Source organism: Amphimedon queenslandica, unplaced genomic scaffold (genome assembly GCF_000090795.2).
Source record: "Amphimedon queenslandica unplaced genomic scaffold, v1.1 AMPQUscaffold_13364, whole genome shotgun sequence".
NCBI lineage: Eukaryota > Metazoa > Porifera > Demospongiae > Haplosclerida > Niphatidae > Amphimedon > Amphimedon queenslandica.
The window spans coordinates 75,242-88,422 of record NW_003546400.1 but is presented as its reverse complement, the minus strand read 5'-3'; the positions used below and the strand labels follow the sequence as shown (position 1 = coordinate 88,422).

Here is a 13,181-nt window from a genome sequence, read left to right as displayed (position 1 = left end):
CATATTTTTTGATCTACATGAATATTGATATACACTTGGATAATATAAAAACAAAGTACCAACGGTGTATCATTCATTGAATAGAGGGATAAAGTTATTATTTTAAGCACAAATAGACATTGCACATGTAATGCAGGTATATATTGATGTCAAAGTAGATAAACTTGTGTAAATACATGATTAGGTCATATCAGTGCATAAAATACTGCTTATGTATCTAAGATCAATATTTACTACATTGCTAATGTCAAAAGTCAATTAACAATAGTAATCAACTTCAATGGCTAACTCAGGATCCGGGATGTCACCAGCACTAGGTCTAACTGATTTATTTTCCTAAATAGCAAACAAAATTCCTCTATATTGTAAAATGCATGTACTACCCTTCCATTTCAATTTCTCAACTTCCCAAAGCTATCGGCTCTCAGTAAGTGTCTGAATTAAGCTCTTAATTATCCATCAATGGTGCCTTTGCTTTCATAACACAAAACATCATAAATAATAAAATCCAGATAGATACATACTATAGTGAACACATGTTGCAACGTTTATAATGTTTGCAGAACTGTCAATGACATACATGTTCATAGAAAAAGAAAAATACCACGAGCTGTATGTAACATAAAAAGTACTGTTAGATGATTCAGTCATGTACATCCCAATTTTTTCCATAGTATGACTGCTGACTAATATCATGTACTACTTTATATGTAATTAAACCCAGCTAACCTGTAACGTCTACCAGGCCGACTGCTACCAAAGCTAACACGAATGCTTCCTCTGTCTTGATCATCTGTAACATCAAACTTTCTCTTCTGCACTTTGTGAGTACTAGCTTTCTCCTGTTTGCTGGAAGACTGTTTTCTCTTCTCTCGTGCCAATGCATCAAGCCCTAACAAAGAGGCTTTAGGCTTCTTAAAGACACCTTCGTCATCGTCATCCCGTCCTCCCTTTCTTTTTTTCTGAATTAGCAAGCCACCTGCTTGCTCGTCTTGTTCTATTCCCTCTAGTCTACCTTCCCCTCTTTCAAAAGAGGCCATTTTATTTCAACGTAATAGTAGATTATAGTACACGTGGGCTACATTTCTGTCATGTGATCAGTATGCTTGATCATGTGACTTTAAGCAAAGATCACGTGCAAGATATTTAAATTCGAATTGGGATTTTGAAACCTTGTTGTCAGAGCAACTCGCCATAGTTACGGATTAAAGGCGCGCTATTTTTTTTCTCACTTTTGAGAGGACAAAGGGTTGCAGTTGTCATGGCAAACGATGGCAAACTGTACCAAGTAAAGAAAAGCCATGCCTTTTTACAATTATCATTTTCTGTTAGGTTAGCAACGTTGTTGGAAGAAAGGAAGTAAATGGCCGAACATTTTACAAGGTTCAATGGGCTGGGTACAGTAGTGACAACGACTCCTGGGAGCCAGAAGCTAACCTTTCCAACTGTAAAAGCTTGGTGGATTCTTTTCTAGCGAGCGAAGTAAGAAAAGTCAACCTCAGCTGCTAATTAGATTGTTTAATTAGGGAAAAATGGTGACTCGTTCAGGAACAGCTATTACTCCAGTTACAGTGTTGTCGAGTGCTGATGAAACTGATGGTGGGTCAAGTACACCTCGTTCGAGAAGGAAACGTCGTAGTGTATCACGTGGTAGATATAGGAAGTCAGCTAATCAATCTCCTAAAACTGTTGTTTCTAAAATTCGAAAGCCGGCTGCTACGACACCAAGGCGAAAACCACAACGCCACTTCACTACAAGAGATCTTACACCTTCTCGATATTACTTACGTAGTTCTACTATAACACAGAGACCACCACTTCATACTTCATACATCTCAAGTGATGACGAGGAGACTACTACAGTACCAACTGGGCCAATTCAAAGATTGAGTAGAAGAGATTTGCATGATGAGGTAGCTCCTCCTGTATCAACCAAACTATCTAAGCCTAAGCCTCAAGCTAAACCCGAGTCACCAGCTTGGTTGCATCTTGGAGTAGCAGAGATGGTGCTTTGTCTGTTAATTCTTGCGCTTGTTTTGGCATCATTTTGGTATCTTCAGTTCTATTTAAAAGTTACTTCTTCCACATGAAATGACTATAATAGTTAAAGCTTTTTATGGCATATATTAGTCATTATTTTCCTTATTTTATAACCTTGCTAAATTTAGTCCTTTTGATTTTAGTTCTTTGATTACACATTAACGATAATTGTGATACTCATTATTTTTTAATAATTACAAGCTTTACAATAAGAAATTTTTATGACTATGCAACTAGATTTTGGGCATATTTTGGTTGTAATAACACTTAAAACTCTCATTACACTACAATTATCATGAGGTACACAAATACACTAAAACACAAACAAATGGCAGTTATAATATTTGAGCAGCGATAATATGCAGTATATGCTCACAGATAGAATGCCAAGGTTTTGTTACTATGAATTGACAGATTGAGGTGACTTAACTGTAGTGAAGTAAAAGTGCTAAAAAATCTCCGAGGAAGAACTGCATTTATCATACATGTAACTTATCAAATCTGGTGAGAAAGCCCAGTTTATTCTAAGAAAAATTAAATTATTACCTTTTTAACCATATCATTCTTTGACATATCCTTTAGAGCATTATAATTTCAAACATTTTAGATCAAATCAACCAAGTAGCAAATACGCATAGAAAATGCATACTGAATTTAAACTAACAAATATTTTAAATAAATGTATGCATTGTACTTTCTAAATCCTTCTCAATGTCTTCTCTCTACCACTTCACCATTTACTTCTCATTTTATCAAAAGCTGTAGCCAATACAAGAGACTCCTTGTTACGAATGACAATCAAATACATGTACATACCACCCATATATAAAGATTATACAAGCAGACACATGACATGTTTTTGCTGATATTAATCAACTCCAATTCAGCTCTTCGTTGAGGACTTAACATTTCAAGTAAGAATTTAAAATGGGGTGGAGTACATTATCTTGTCTCCAACTGTTCCTATAAGGAGACCTGCATGGCCTACAGTTGTTCTGATGGGAACAGCTGAAAAAAATTAACTTGTGCTGCCAATCTGCCATTAAATCAAAATTTAAATTCATCTAACATAGATCTATACATATCGTTATGGTGCCTTGAGCATCTTTTCCTTCCATTCAATATATTCTTGTCTTTTCGGATTAGAAACACATCGTTCTTGAAATGATTGAGCTCTAATGCATTCAACAGTACCTGAAGAAAGATAGAGAGACACAAATGAACTATTTCTGAGTGGTACAAATAACTAATATTTCAGGACCCATTATTTTTGTCTACATCTGCAACATACATTAGCAAAAATACAGTAACCTTCGGTATCAGTAATAATTACCTGGATTTTTTGTAATTGATTCAACTTGATCATCACTGCCTTCTATTGTACTTTTCCCTGTACAATTTGTATCAACTAAAAAGTAGTCTTTATGCACTATATTACTACAGTTATCAACATACGGATATCCTGTACAATTGATGCTGCAGCCTCCTGCATCTCCTCCATGACATTCTTAAATGTTTTCATATTATTCGATGATATTGCTAAGAGTTTACTTTTGTCACATTTCATCTTTAGTAGTCTAGAAAAGGATTGTAATGTCTCCAAAGTATCACTAAGCAAAGCAACAAACGAAACAAGAAGAAAATAACAACAAGCAAACAAACAAACAACACAACTAAAATAGAAAGAATATTAATTAAAGAAGAGAGGAATGTCACAAACCACAATACTACATGAATATATACAATGATAACAATAATAATGAGAGTAATAAACGATAATATTAACTTATTAAGACCCATAATACACTACCAATATACATACATGTAGTTGGTACATTGTACTCCTGACATTGCCTTCATGCACTGTACATAAAGATATTGATAACAACCAATACAATTCAAACAATGGTAATTTTTCACTCAACATGCAGTCCAGTCACGTAAGACAGATTCAATTACATGTACTATAATGAATACTAATGTTGAAACATGTAGCTACAACATGTATCTTACAAAATAACTTGGCAAATTTCACTTCTTTTCTCTTGATTAATAAATTACAGGTAATACATAATTAGGATTACTATAATAGAACTTTAACAAATTTTTTACAAGGTTACATGTAAACTTACATGTAGGTCAGCAGGGTCACTGAAGGGGGGGGGGCAGAAAGGGCAAATGCCCTGAACCTCACATTAATTTTAAGGGTGTTAAATATATCATAATTATGACATCATCCTTTGATGTGGTCGGGTTTATATTTTTTGTATATAGACCTGTTTAGTATGATCTATAATACACACACACACACACATATATATATATATGACAAAAAATCTAAGTTTCAATTCCTAGGTAATTCACATTCAACAGACAAAGTTCAATACATGTGCACATTGTAAAATTTATTATATTTTAATAAGCACATCCACTATTCATAAAATTAAAGCCATTAATTTTTGGCATACTCAGCCAGCCAATAGTCTCCCCAGATGCCATTAAAGCTGAAATACAAATATTACTTAGCAAGTTAGCATTATTGTACCTTCCCTTTCAAATGCTAAATATTATGTGAAGTGGTTTTATTTACTTTGATGCAGTGAATATAGCAGCAGCAGTGTACAGAGATGAAGAGAAATCAATCGCTTCATATCGAGCTGATCCATGCTTGTACTTCAGGTGATTTTGATAACTACAAATATAAATAATAAAACATTAAAATTACATTCAACTATCCCATACCTCTTTAAAACCTGACCTGCAGGTGCTTCTAATTCTGGCAAGCCAATTCTAAGCGCTATATCTCTTAGTGTTGTTCGTGATTGTATTTTCAGAATTTTTTCAATATTCTGATACGAATTAAGATACTGCTTTACTTGCAATCCACTGAAACGTTGACATCTTTTCTAACAATTCAATTCCATTAACTACAGGCTTGATCATTGCCACCCACTTTATCAACTGCCTCTCCTAATTGATGACAAGACAGTTCAAGACATATTGCTGCAAGAGAAAAATCAGTAAGTCCTTTATACTTAAGCTGAGAGAGTCTGAAGTATTCTTTTGCCTTTGCAATTACTGTAGATGGACATCTCAATCGCTTCGCCAAAATATCAACTTGCTCCATAGCCCACTAATCCCATCACATTGACATAGTAATAATGACGAGGTGGAGCTCATAGGCGTGGTCAGCCGTGGTTATTAATTATAATAATAAGAGATCTTGCAGTCAAAATTACAGTAGAAAAAGGAAATTAAATTATAAAATCAGTGAGAGAATAAAAAATAAAATTGATCGACTTATGACTCAACAGCTCCAATAAAAAATGTTACACACCATGAGTTAACTGAAGATGGTATGTTCAAGATAATTCATGCCATTCTTCTACCCTTAGCCTTTGGCACCATTTTAGATTCATTGCCTGGTTTAGGATCATGTTTTCTTTTCTCTCCTTTCAACCCTCCTGCTCCTCCTCTAATCCAGTCAAGGCCAGTTCCATCATCACTCATGCTGTTATCTTTCAGTTCCTTCATAAATAAATTTCTTAATTTCTCGTATTGAGGGGTCCATCATATGACAATTTATAAATGAGTTCCATGTATCTTTGAAGATATTTTGGGTGTGCCTCTTCTTTGAAGCAATTCTCAATCAGGTCATTAGGAGCATCTTTATACCTGAAGAGAGCATATAAATACAATACAGGAACAGTGAATAATAATTAAAGCAAATCATTAGAATAGTCTAAAATATAATGTGAATATAATTATTATTGTAATTGAAGTCGAATTATATGTAGTTAAGGCATTCATAATTGTATAAACAAGTACCTTTTCTTCAAACTTGCCACCTTTGGCTTATCATCTATGTGATCCTCCCATAAAAGTCTGCCACAAGACCATAGTAACAAGCAGTAGCCAAGTATTTCTAGATCCCCTCTATGTGATGGACCTACAAATAATCAATCCATAAAAGTAGCAATTTTATCATTATTTACAAACTCCATCATGTGCATCAATGCTTGTGAACTCAATAGTCCCATCATGACAAAGTCTTGGGTCAGGTTTGTATGGCTTGTGTTCAACATTAGGAGAATATCAAAAAGCAAATCCATAATCAACCAAGGACATCTGAAAATTATAAAAAATAATAATACCTTTCTAATAATTTTAAAAATTGAGGATTTTTCATAATCATTTTGACAAAATACAGACAAATTCATAAAAAATCAGAATCAGCTAAGAACATGTACCATTTCTGCTCAAATACACATCTATCACAAATATTATTAATGACAAATTCTCTCCTAGCCATTTTTGATAAAATATACTGTACTATATGTATGTCTTTGACAAATTGTTTTGCACTAGAATAACAGGAATGGACTGGGAATACTGTAAAAGGAAAATTTTTCACACCTCCATTGTGGAAGTGTTGTTACACTGTTTTCAATGGAGTTCAATACTCTTTCTGCCATTTTGTAAAAAGAGCAAGCCGTAATAGCCTCAAAAGTAAAAAAATTGCAACCTTTATCTAGCTCTACAACTGTTTAGAGCCAGTGGCCGGAGTGACTTGGAGAAGTAGAATCGACAGTTTTTACTTACATGTATTACCCTGTCGGTCCATTGTATCAATGCAGTGTGAAAAGTTTTGCCTTTACGGTATCCCAATAAACATCATTATAAATAAGAAATTTCATTCACAGGAAAGATATGAATATGCCCCACAAAAAATTGCTAACCATATGGCATATTTACTAGTCAGCAAAATTATAGGGCTCTTACATAGATGTAATCAACGGGAGAGTGTGGCTGAAATTGAGCTAAATTGTCCACTACGTTGAGTGGCCATAATGTACAAAAAGGAAAGGATAGAATGGAGAAACAATATGAATAAATTCTGCATCAGGCTAATGCAAGGTAGGAGTAAAGGCTAATGCAAGATATCGAGTTCTACAGCGAAGTACATCTCCTAGATAAAAAATCCCAGTTTGTTTCTATTCCTCCATTTGTGGACTGTACATTCTCAGCAACTCCAGATGGCAGACAGTGTAGCTCCACCCTCCAGTTAATTACATTCGTGCAAGACACTTACCACTTTAATGGCGTAACTGCCTGGGAATTTTGCTGCTGTGGAATATGCTTAAAATCTCTCCAAAAACTCCTTTCCCTGTTAATTTCCCAAGCCTCTACTTTTTCAGAGTATAAAACCCAGAAAGGATTGTACTATCTGGAAATAGAGGCGCCGGTTCCCTAGTTACAGGACCAGCTGCTTTCTTGGTGGGGAGCTGTTGATTAACTTGATTTACCTACTGCAAATCCATCAATCCCACCACAGAAATCATGCAGTAGCACGTGGAATTTTCATAACACGGACCATAACCGATCGGGCCCGGTTTGCTTATTGATGCGCATGCGCATTCCGTTATTAAAGCAAGGCCCCTCCCCAGCCCCTCCCCAATTTCCATGCTGTTCAAGTTGACTAGTGACTACTTAACTGTGTTATACCAATACCATTGACTGAATTTGATTTAAAGGAAGAAAGGACACAATGACCATGACTTATGACTCCACAGAAAATGGCTCTAGCTGGGCTGACCGTATGGAAAAAGAAGAGGTTACATTCGATGGAAACAAAAAAATTGTTACACACCATGAATTGACTGAGGATGGTATGTTCAAGATAACCAAAATATATGAGATCAAACGCATACCTAAGTCTGTTGCTCTTCGTCGGGAATGGGGCAAGTTTGGTGATGCTTCATCTGACGGAAAAGGAGTTAATCCTAGCACGACACAGGTGGCTGAAGATGTGGATTTGACTCTAACGACTAACACTGAGACACTAGAACAAGATGACGACCCACTGAAGAAGCTGGGGTCTCAACACAAAATGGTGTCCTGTCGTTATTGTAAAGGAGATCACTGGAGCAGTAAGTGTCCTTACAAGGATACTCTTGGTGCGACGACAATGTTGGAGGAAGCAAATAATTCTCAAGCACCACCAGACAACTCTAATGGGGCACAGTCCGGAGGAAGTGGTGTCGGCAACCTTCCAACTCGGTCTAGTGGGGGGAAATATGTACCGCCAAGTCTTCGTGGCTCTGATGGTGCCGGTGGAAAGAAAGGAGAGCTGATGTCACACTCTAGGAATGATGATGAACAAGCAGCTGTACGTGTAACAAATCTTTCTGAAGATGCACGGGAAAGTGATTTAAGGGAACTCTTTGGGCGTTTTGGTCCCATTCAACGTGTATTCCTGGCTAAGGATCGGAAAACTCAACAGTCTAAAGGATTTGCTTTCATTCACTTCTCCAGTAAAGAAGATGCACAAAGTGCTATTACAAATTTGAATGGGTTTGGCTATGATCATTTAATTTTAAAAGTTGAATGGGCTAAGCCTTCTAATCCTCGTTAGAAGAATTTTGTATTATCTTATGATAGTTACAAATAAAAAAGTATTCAAACCTAATCGACATTATTTGATATTAAATTATTAAGAGTAAATGAAATCCAGTACAGTCCTCTGGACCACTCCTTCTTTGTCCTTAATAAATATTAAATAGCTTCAGTCAGTCCTAGCTAGTTAATCTCTCTGCCCAGTATTCCCTGTTCAATTGATTTGAGACTTACACAAACTTTAGAAGTAGCCATTTTTTACTCGATGAGTCTGTAAGTGCTTTAAAATACCCTCATTGGATTATTTGTGTTTCGATTTCTTAGCCTATAGTTTCGTGGCAGGTTGCAAAGCACACTACTTATACATATCTTTCTCACTTGACTACTACCCCACATATTGGAACCCACTGTAAGGTCAGTAGTACATATTCACATAAAGAAGACAGCACCGGAAGAGGTGGGACAAACTTTTCAGGATCCGAATTAGGGTTTAGTTTTTATTTAGCCACTCCTCTTCTACATTGCCGTCTTCTTTATGTGAACAAAACCTAATATACAAAAGGGGAGGAATATCATTGTTGATGCAAAATAATAGTGATTAAAGAGCACAATAATTTTTCTTCATAATTATGGTGTATTCAAGTGCCACTAATTAAAGCTTGGATTTGGTTGATGTTAGCATTTTGAATCATAGCAAAATATTTTTTTTATTGCCATATTAGTGGTTTTATGAAGGGAATTATACTTCACAAAGCTACTTTTAATATTATTTTCGATTCGCAAATTTCAATTCCACCATATACAGTACCATTCTAATACTGTATAGGAGTTTTATTTATGGAGATAAATTTTGCTAATTTTCATTTTCATTGGATTTATGGAATCAAATTCCGCATAAGAGGTGTGATACGTACACTAGGAAAAAATGGTTGCAGAAGGTAAGATTTGCAAAAATTTTTACCAACAGTTGTCAAATCTGAACAAATTCCCAAAATTTTATACCAACCTGTTCATTTTTATGTATTTTGATGGAATTTGCTAAATCTGTCAGAATTGTCCCCTCTAAAAACTTATACAGTATTGTTACTAAACAGACTATAGACCACTGAGCGGCAAGTGGAAAAGCTATGAATTTCATACTTGATACCATTGGGTGCTCTTTTTTTAAAGCTATAAATTTTCTGTTCCTTTTTGGCAAAAGTATAATTTATGAATAATTTGTTAGCTAACACAATTGTTCTTTGAAGTACTTGATTTGACAAAGGGCCAGCAGGGTTTGAGAGAACAGTAAAATTAAAAACATCTACATGTACTATCATGCACACATGTACATGTATGTGTTGACACACACCCTTAAGTTATAATTTATAATTTGCGGACATATTGTTTGCATTTTCATAAAACATTATATATTTCTTGAAAAAAGAGCACCCTACAGTTTTATGATTCTGCCCACATGCCATAATTAATTGGCTCACTGCCATTTTGATTGGCAAATGGCAAGTTTGTTTTACTAGTCAACTGAGATCACTACCTTTCTTTTTCATGGGCTCCTGCTGAGACTAATAAATGGAGAAGTAGCTGCCTTGCTTAAGCATAACTTTATTAATGAATACCTTTATCAGTGATTTTACTACGACAAAAAATACATTTATATAATGTTTAAATTTTGTTATATAGCAGCATTGAATTTAGTTGGTATTAGCTTTCAGGTGATCTGAGTTTTTTTCCTTTATTCAGCTACTATGGGTGTAATAAATATTACAGGAGTTTTAGTTGGAAATGAAGGAGTTGGAAAAACTACTTTCCTTTATCGTTACATTACTGGTTCTATTCCTGGCGAGTATCCTCCTGAAAATCTTTCACGGTCAGTTGATGAGTTGGTTGATAATAAACGAACTTGTATTGATCTATTGGACACTCAAAGTACTGATAAAAGGTTACTAATAAGAATATTATATGATTCAATTTTTTAGCTAATGAAGATTATGACAGATTGAGATTACTTGCTTATTCTAAAGCTGATGTTTTCTTAATTTGTTTTTCTCTTGTTGATCGTTCGTCTTATGATGATGTTAAGAGAAAGGTATAATTATTTTAGTGACATAATCGAAATGTATTATTAGTGGTATCCAGAGGTTTCCAGTTATTCTCCTGATGTCCCAGTTGTTCTGATTGGCACCAAACTAGATCTGCGTGATGATAAGGAAAGTGCTCAAGAAAGTGAAACTCCTACAACAATAATTGAAGGGTTAGAACTTCAAAAAGATATTAATGCTGCAAAATATATTGAGTGTTCCTCAATCACTGGGAGACAAGTACATGATGTCGTTGAAGAAGCCATTAGAGCTGTTTTAAACCAAACTAAGAAAAACACCAAATGTGGTGTCTTGTAAAAGTATTACTGACTGAATTTTGTTTATACATTGTACAATGTGCAGTTTGTGATACATCTACTATTCATATTTGAGTAATTATAGTAATTTTTAAATTTTTCTTTTATAAGAAAACATAACTGATGATGACTCCAATAGACGAGAGAAACTAGTCTGCACTGCATTTTCAGATTTTCTTGAATGAATGTTTCCCTTCTTTGTAATAAGGGATGTTGATTGATGAAGAACAGACCAATCAAAAGCATTCAAATCTTTTCTCCTTTTTCTGACCTTTTTTCTGTGTAAAGACATATCTTTTCTCCAGACATTTGGAAACTGATCAATAGATACTGAATGTAATGGCATCTTAATAGGTGGACATGGTTCACCTACACCTTCTATTATTGGGAAACGACGATCGGGTAATTTTAGTGTCTGTAAATTTTGTTCAATTAGCATTTGCTCATACAGAATGTCAGGTTTCAGCTGTGAATCTACTATTTGTGTCATGTTGTTATCTGCTCTTTTATTCAGTGTCAGAGGTTTAAGAGTTACTTTGTAAGGTTGTTGCCTGGGAGGTGGGTTTAACTGAGGTAGAGATGCTGTGCTATTCCCTGCTGTCACTCTTGAACTCAAACCTCCTTCATAAACATAGTCAGAGTCTTTATTTAAATGGCCTCCCATTGTGCATGTGTAGCCATGAGATGTTTTATGATTATGATACTGCCCTTTAATAGATGGATATTTAAGATGCTTTCTCTCTTTCTTTGTAGTTTTTACTTGCAGGTAATAAGTAGGAGAAGGGAATGTAAGTTTCCAACGACTGCAAACATCACTGGCTCTGTCAGTTACGATTCGGGGAAGAGATGAGTAGCTTTGTGAGAAAGACAACAATTTTTCCTCTAGTTTTCTCTCCTCTCTTTGATGATGCATTTTTTTGCTGCAAAAGTGAGCCCCGCCCGACTTTCTTTTCAAATTATTATTAGGACACTTCCGTCCACCAGACTTCCCACACTAGACTTTATCAAGCAATCATGAATAACCAAAATCAGCTATAATCTAGCACTATGTCATGCACTTATTGCAGTACTAGACTAGACCTAACATTGCAATGCAGAATTTGAATGTCTCACCATCACACTATAAACTTCATCATCATACTCTCAAAACTGTTGAATTTTTGTTCACTATACAATGTTATCATAGTTGATTCATGCAGTGCACAATAATACAAGTACATTGTTACAATACTAGTAATACAAAATTAAAAAGTATTATTTTAGACAATTTTGTTTAAGTTTAAAGGAGCTGACAACCACTCTTCTTTTTAGTAATGGCTGCTGGTTTTAGAACAACCCTAATGGCTTCGTCGAACACCGTCTTCAGTCCTTTTTGAGTGAGTGCAGAGCACTCCAAGTACTTCACAGCACCAATGTCTCTTTGGAGTTTCAGCCCTTCTGTAGCAGTAACAGGTGAGAAACCCTTCTCTTTCAATTTTCCAATGGTTTCTCTATCATCTCGTAGATCTTGCTTTGTGCCAACAAGAATAACTGGAATGTTAGGGCAATGATGAGTGATCTCAGGATGCCACTATAGGAAGATCACCAAAGATACAGTAAATTTTATGAATAATTATAATAGCATTAATATATTATTATTTATATTATTACAAATACCTTTGCTTTAACATTCTGGTATGAAGCTGGGCTAACAAGTGAAAAGCAAATTAAAAAAACATCTGTTTGAGGATATGAGAGTGGTCTCAATCGATCGTAGTCTTCCTGACCTATCATAAATTTCCAAAATTAAATAGATATAACATTAATTAATAATACCTGCTGTATCCCAAAGACCTAGGTTGATTGGTCTTCCATCAATCATAACATTAGCAGAATAATTGTCAAAAACAGTAGGAATATATTCCCCTGGAAAGGCATCTGTAGTGTAACTTATTAGAAGACAGGTCTTTCCAACTGCTCCATCTCCAACAACAACACACTTAATAGTCTGCATTTTTAGTTTTAGCTAGGAGTTTCTAACTTTTTGGTTTAACTTCTTCTTGCTTGCTTGGATTGCAGCCAATGCAACATTATATAAAATCCGGTGTTACTAAAAATAGGATAGCTTAGCTTCGTGCTATTTTTAGAATGCTTTATTGGCAATTTGATCACTATAAAAATCAAATTTTTTACCAGTAGAGTAGCCTTGTCACAGTGTCAGTTGGAACAGCCTCCCTTACACTTTATATAGGCTGTATACACTGCTTGAATACCTATATGCATGAACTACTATTGCTTCATTTTCTAAGCCTATAACTAGTAGATCTGGACTGACCAGGCATGCATGATGCATAGTTGCCACAGCATCAGT

At 35.1% G+C, this 13,181-nt stretch overlaps 6 protein-coding genes and 1 long non-coding RNA gene across 9 annotated transcripts; 3 read left to right on the top strand and 4 right to left on the bottom strand.

Moving 5' to 3' along the window:
* Positions 1-704: 704 nt before the first annotated feature.
* On the bottom strand, positions 705-1,096 carry LOC109582679 (pre-mRNA-splicing factor ATP-dependent RNA helicase PRP16-like). The gene has a single exon (XM_019997538.1). The coding sequence runs from the start codon at positions 1,038-1,040 to the stop codon at positions 705-707; it is 336 nt and encodes a 111-aa protein (XP_019853097.1). The 5' UTR covers positions 1,041-1,096.
* A 76-nt stretch (positions 1,097-1,172) lies between these two features.
* Positions 1,173-2,325, top strand: LOC100638217 (chromo domain-containing protein cec-3-like). Its single transcript, XM_003387144.3, has 3 exons — positions 1,173-1,288; positions 1,333-1,482; positions 1,527-2,325. Exons 1-3 carry the CDS (start codon positions 1,262-1,264, stop codon positions 2,088-2,090), a joined length of 741 nt encoding a protein of 246 aa, XP_003387192.1. The 5' UTR covers positions 1,173-1,261; the 3' UTR covers positions 2,091-2,325.
* Positions 2,326-3,058: 733 nt separating this feature from the next.
* LOC100637002 (uncharacterized) lies at positions 3,059-5,209 on the bottom strand. The gene is made up of 6 exons (XM_003387134.3): positions 4,994-5,209; positions 4,783-4,946; positions 4,631-4,732; positions 3,496-3,617; positions 3,374-3,448; positions 3,059-3,234 (listed from the first exon to the last, which is right to left on the bottom strand). Exons 1-6 carry the CDS (start codon positions 5,165-5,167, stop codon positions 3,128-3,130), a joined length of 744 nt encoding a protein of 247 aa, XP_003387182.1. The 5' UTR covers positions 5,168-5,209; the 3' UTR covers positions 3,059-3,127.
* Positions 5,210-5,238: 29 nt separating this feature from the next.
* LOC109582683 (uncharacterized) lies at positions 5,239-7,371 on the bottom strand. Of its 2 annotated transcripts, none has more exons than XR_002185195.1 (4): positions 7,133-7,371; positions 6,036-6,168; positions 5,869-5,989; positions 5,239-5,715 (listed from the first exon to the last, which is right to left on the bottom strand). It is a non-coding gene; the product is annotated as an uncharacterized LOC109582683 (long non-coding RNA). The 2 variants fall into 2 exon arrangements; XR_002185194.1 differs by having other exon boundaries at positions 6,040-6,168; positions 7,133-7,369.
* A 139-nt stretch (positions 7,372-7,510) lies between these two features.
* LOC100638091 (eukaryotic translation initiation factor 3 subunit G-like) lies at positions 7,511-8,509 on the top strand. The gene has a single exon (XM_003387143.3). It carries the CDS (start codon positions 7,589-7,591, stop codon positions 8,453-8,455), a length of 867 nt encoding a protein of 288 aa, XP_003387191.1. The 5' UTR covers positions 7,511-7,588; the 3' UTR covers positions 8,456-8,509.
* A 61-nt stretch (positions 8,510-8,570) lies between these two features.
* On the top strand, positions 8,571-10,967 carry LOC100636875 (ras-related C3 botulinum toxin substrate 1-like). 2 transcript variants are annotated; one of them, XM_019997547.1, is made up of 6 exons: positions 8,605-8,709; positions 8,761-8,850; positions 9,263-9,374; positions 10,177-10,362; positions 10,413-10,522; positions 10,563-10,967. In XM_019997547.1, exons 3-6 carry the CDS (start codon positions 9,362-9,364, stop codon positions 10,830-10,832), a joined length of 579 nt encoding a protein of 192 aa, XP_019853106.1. In that variant the 5' UTR covers positions 8,605-8,709; positions 8,761-8,850; positions 9,263-9,361; the 3' UTR covers positions 10,833-10,967. The 2 variants fall into 2 exon arrangements, with proteins under 2 accessions (XP_003387181.1, XP_019853106.1); XM_003387133.2 differs by lacking the exon at positions 9,263-9,374 and having other exon boundaries at positions 8,571-8,709.
* Positions 10,968-11,963: 996 nt separating this feature from the next.
* Positions 11,964-12,895, bottom strand: LOC100636749 (ras-related C3 botulinum toxin substrate 1-like). Its single transcript, XM_003387132.2, has 3 exons — positions 12,647-12,895; positions 12,488-12,597; positions 11,964-12,401 (listed from the first exon to the last, which is right to left on the bottom strand). The coding sequence occupies exons 1-3, from the start codon at positions 12,822-12,824 to the stop codon at positions 12,111-12,113; spliced, it is 579 nt and encodes a 192-aa protein (XP_003387180.1). The 5' UTR covers positions 12,825-12,895; the 3' UTR covers positions 11,964-12,110.
* Between the last annotated feature and the right edge of the window lie 286 nt (positions 12,896-13,181).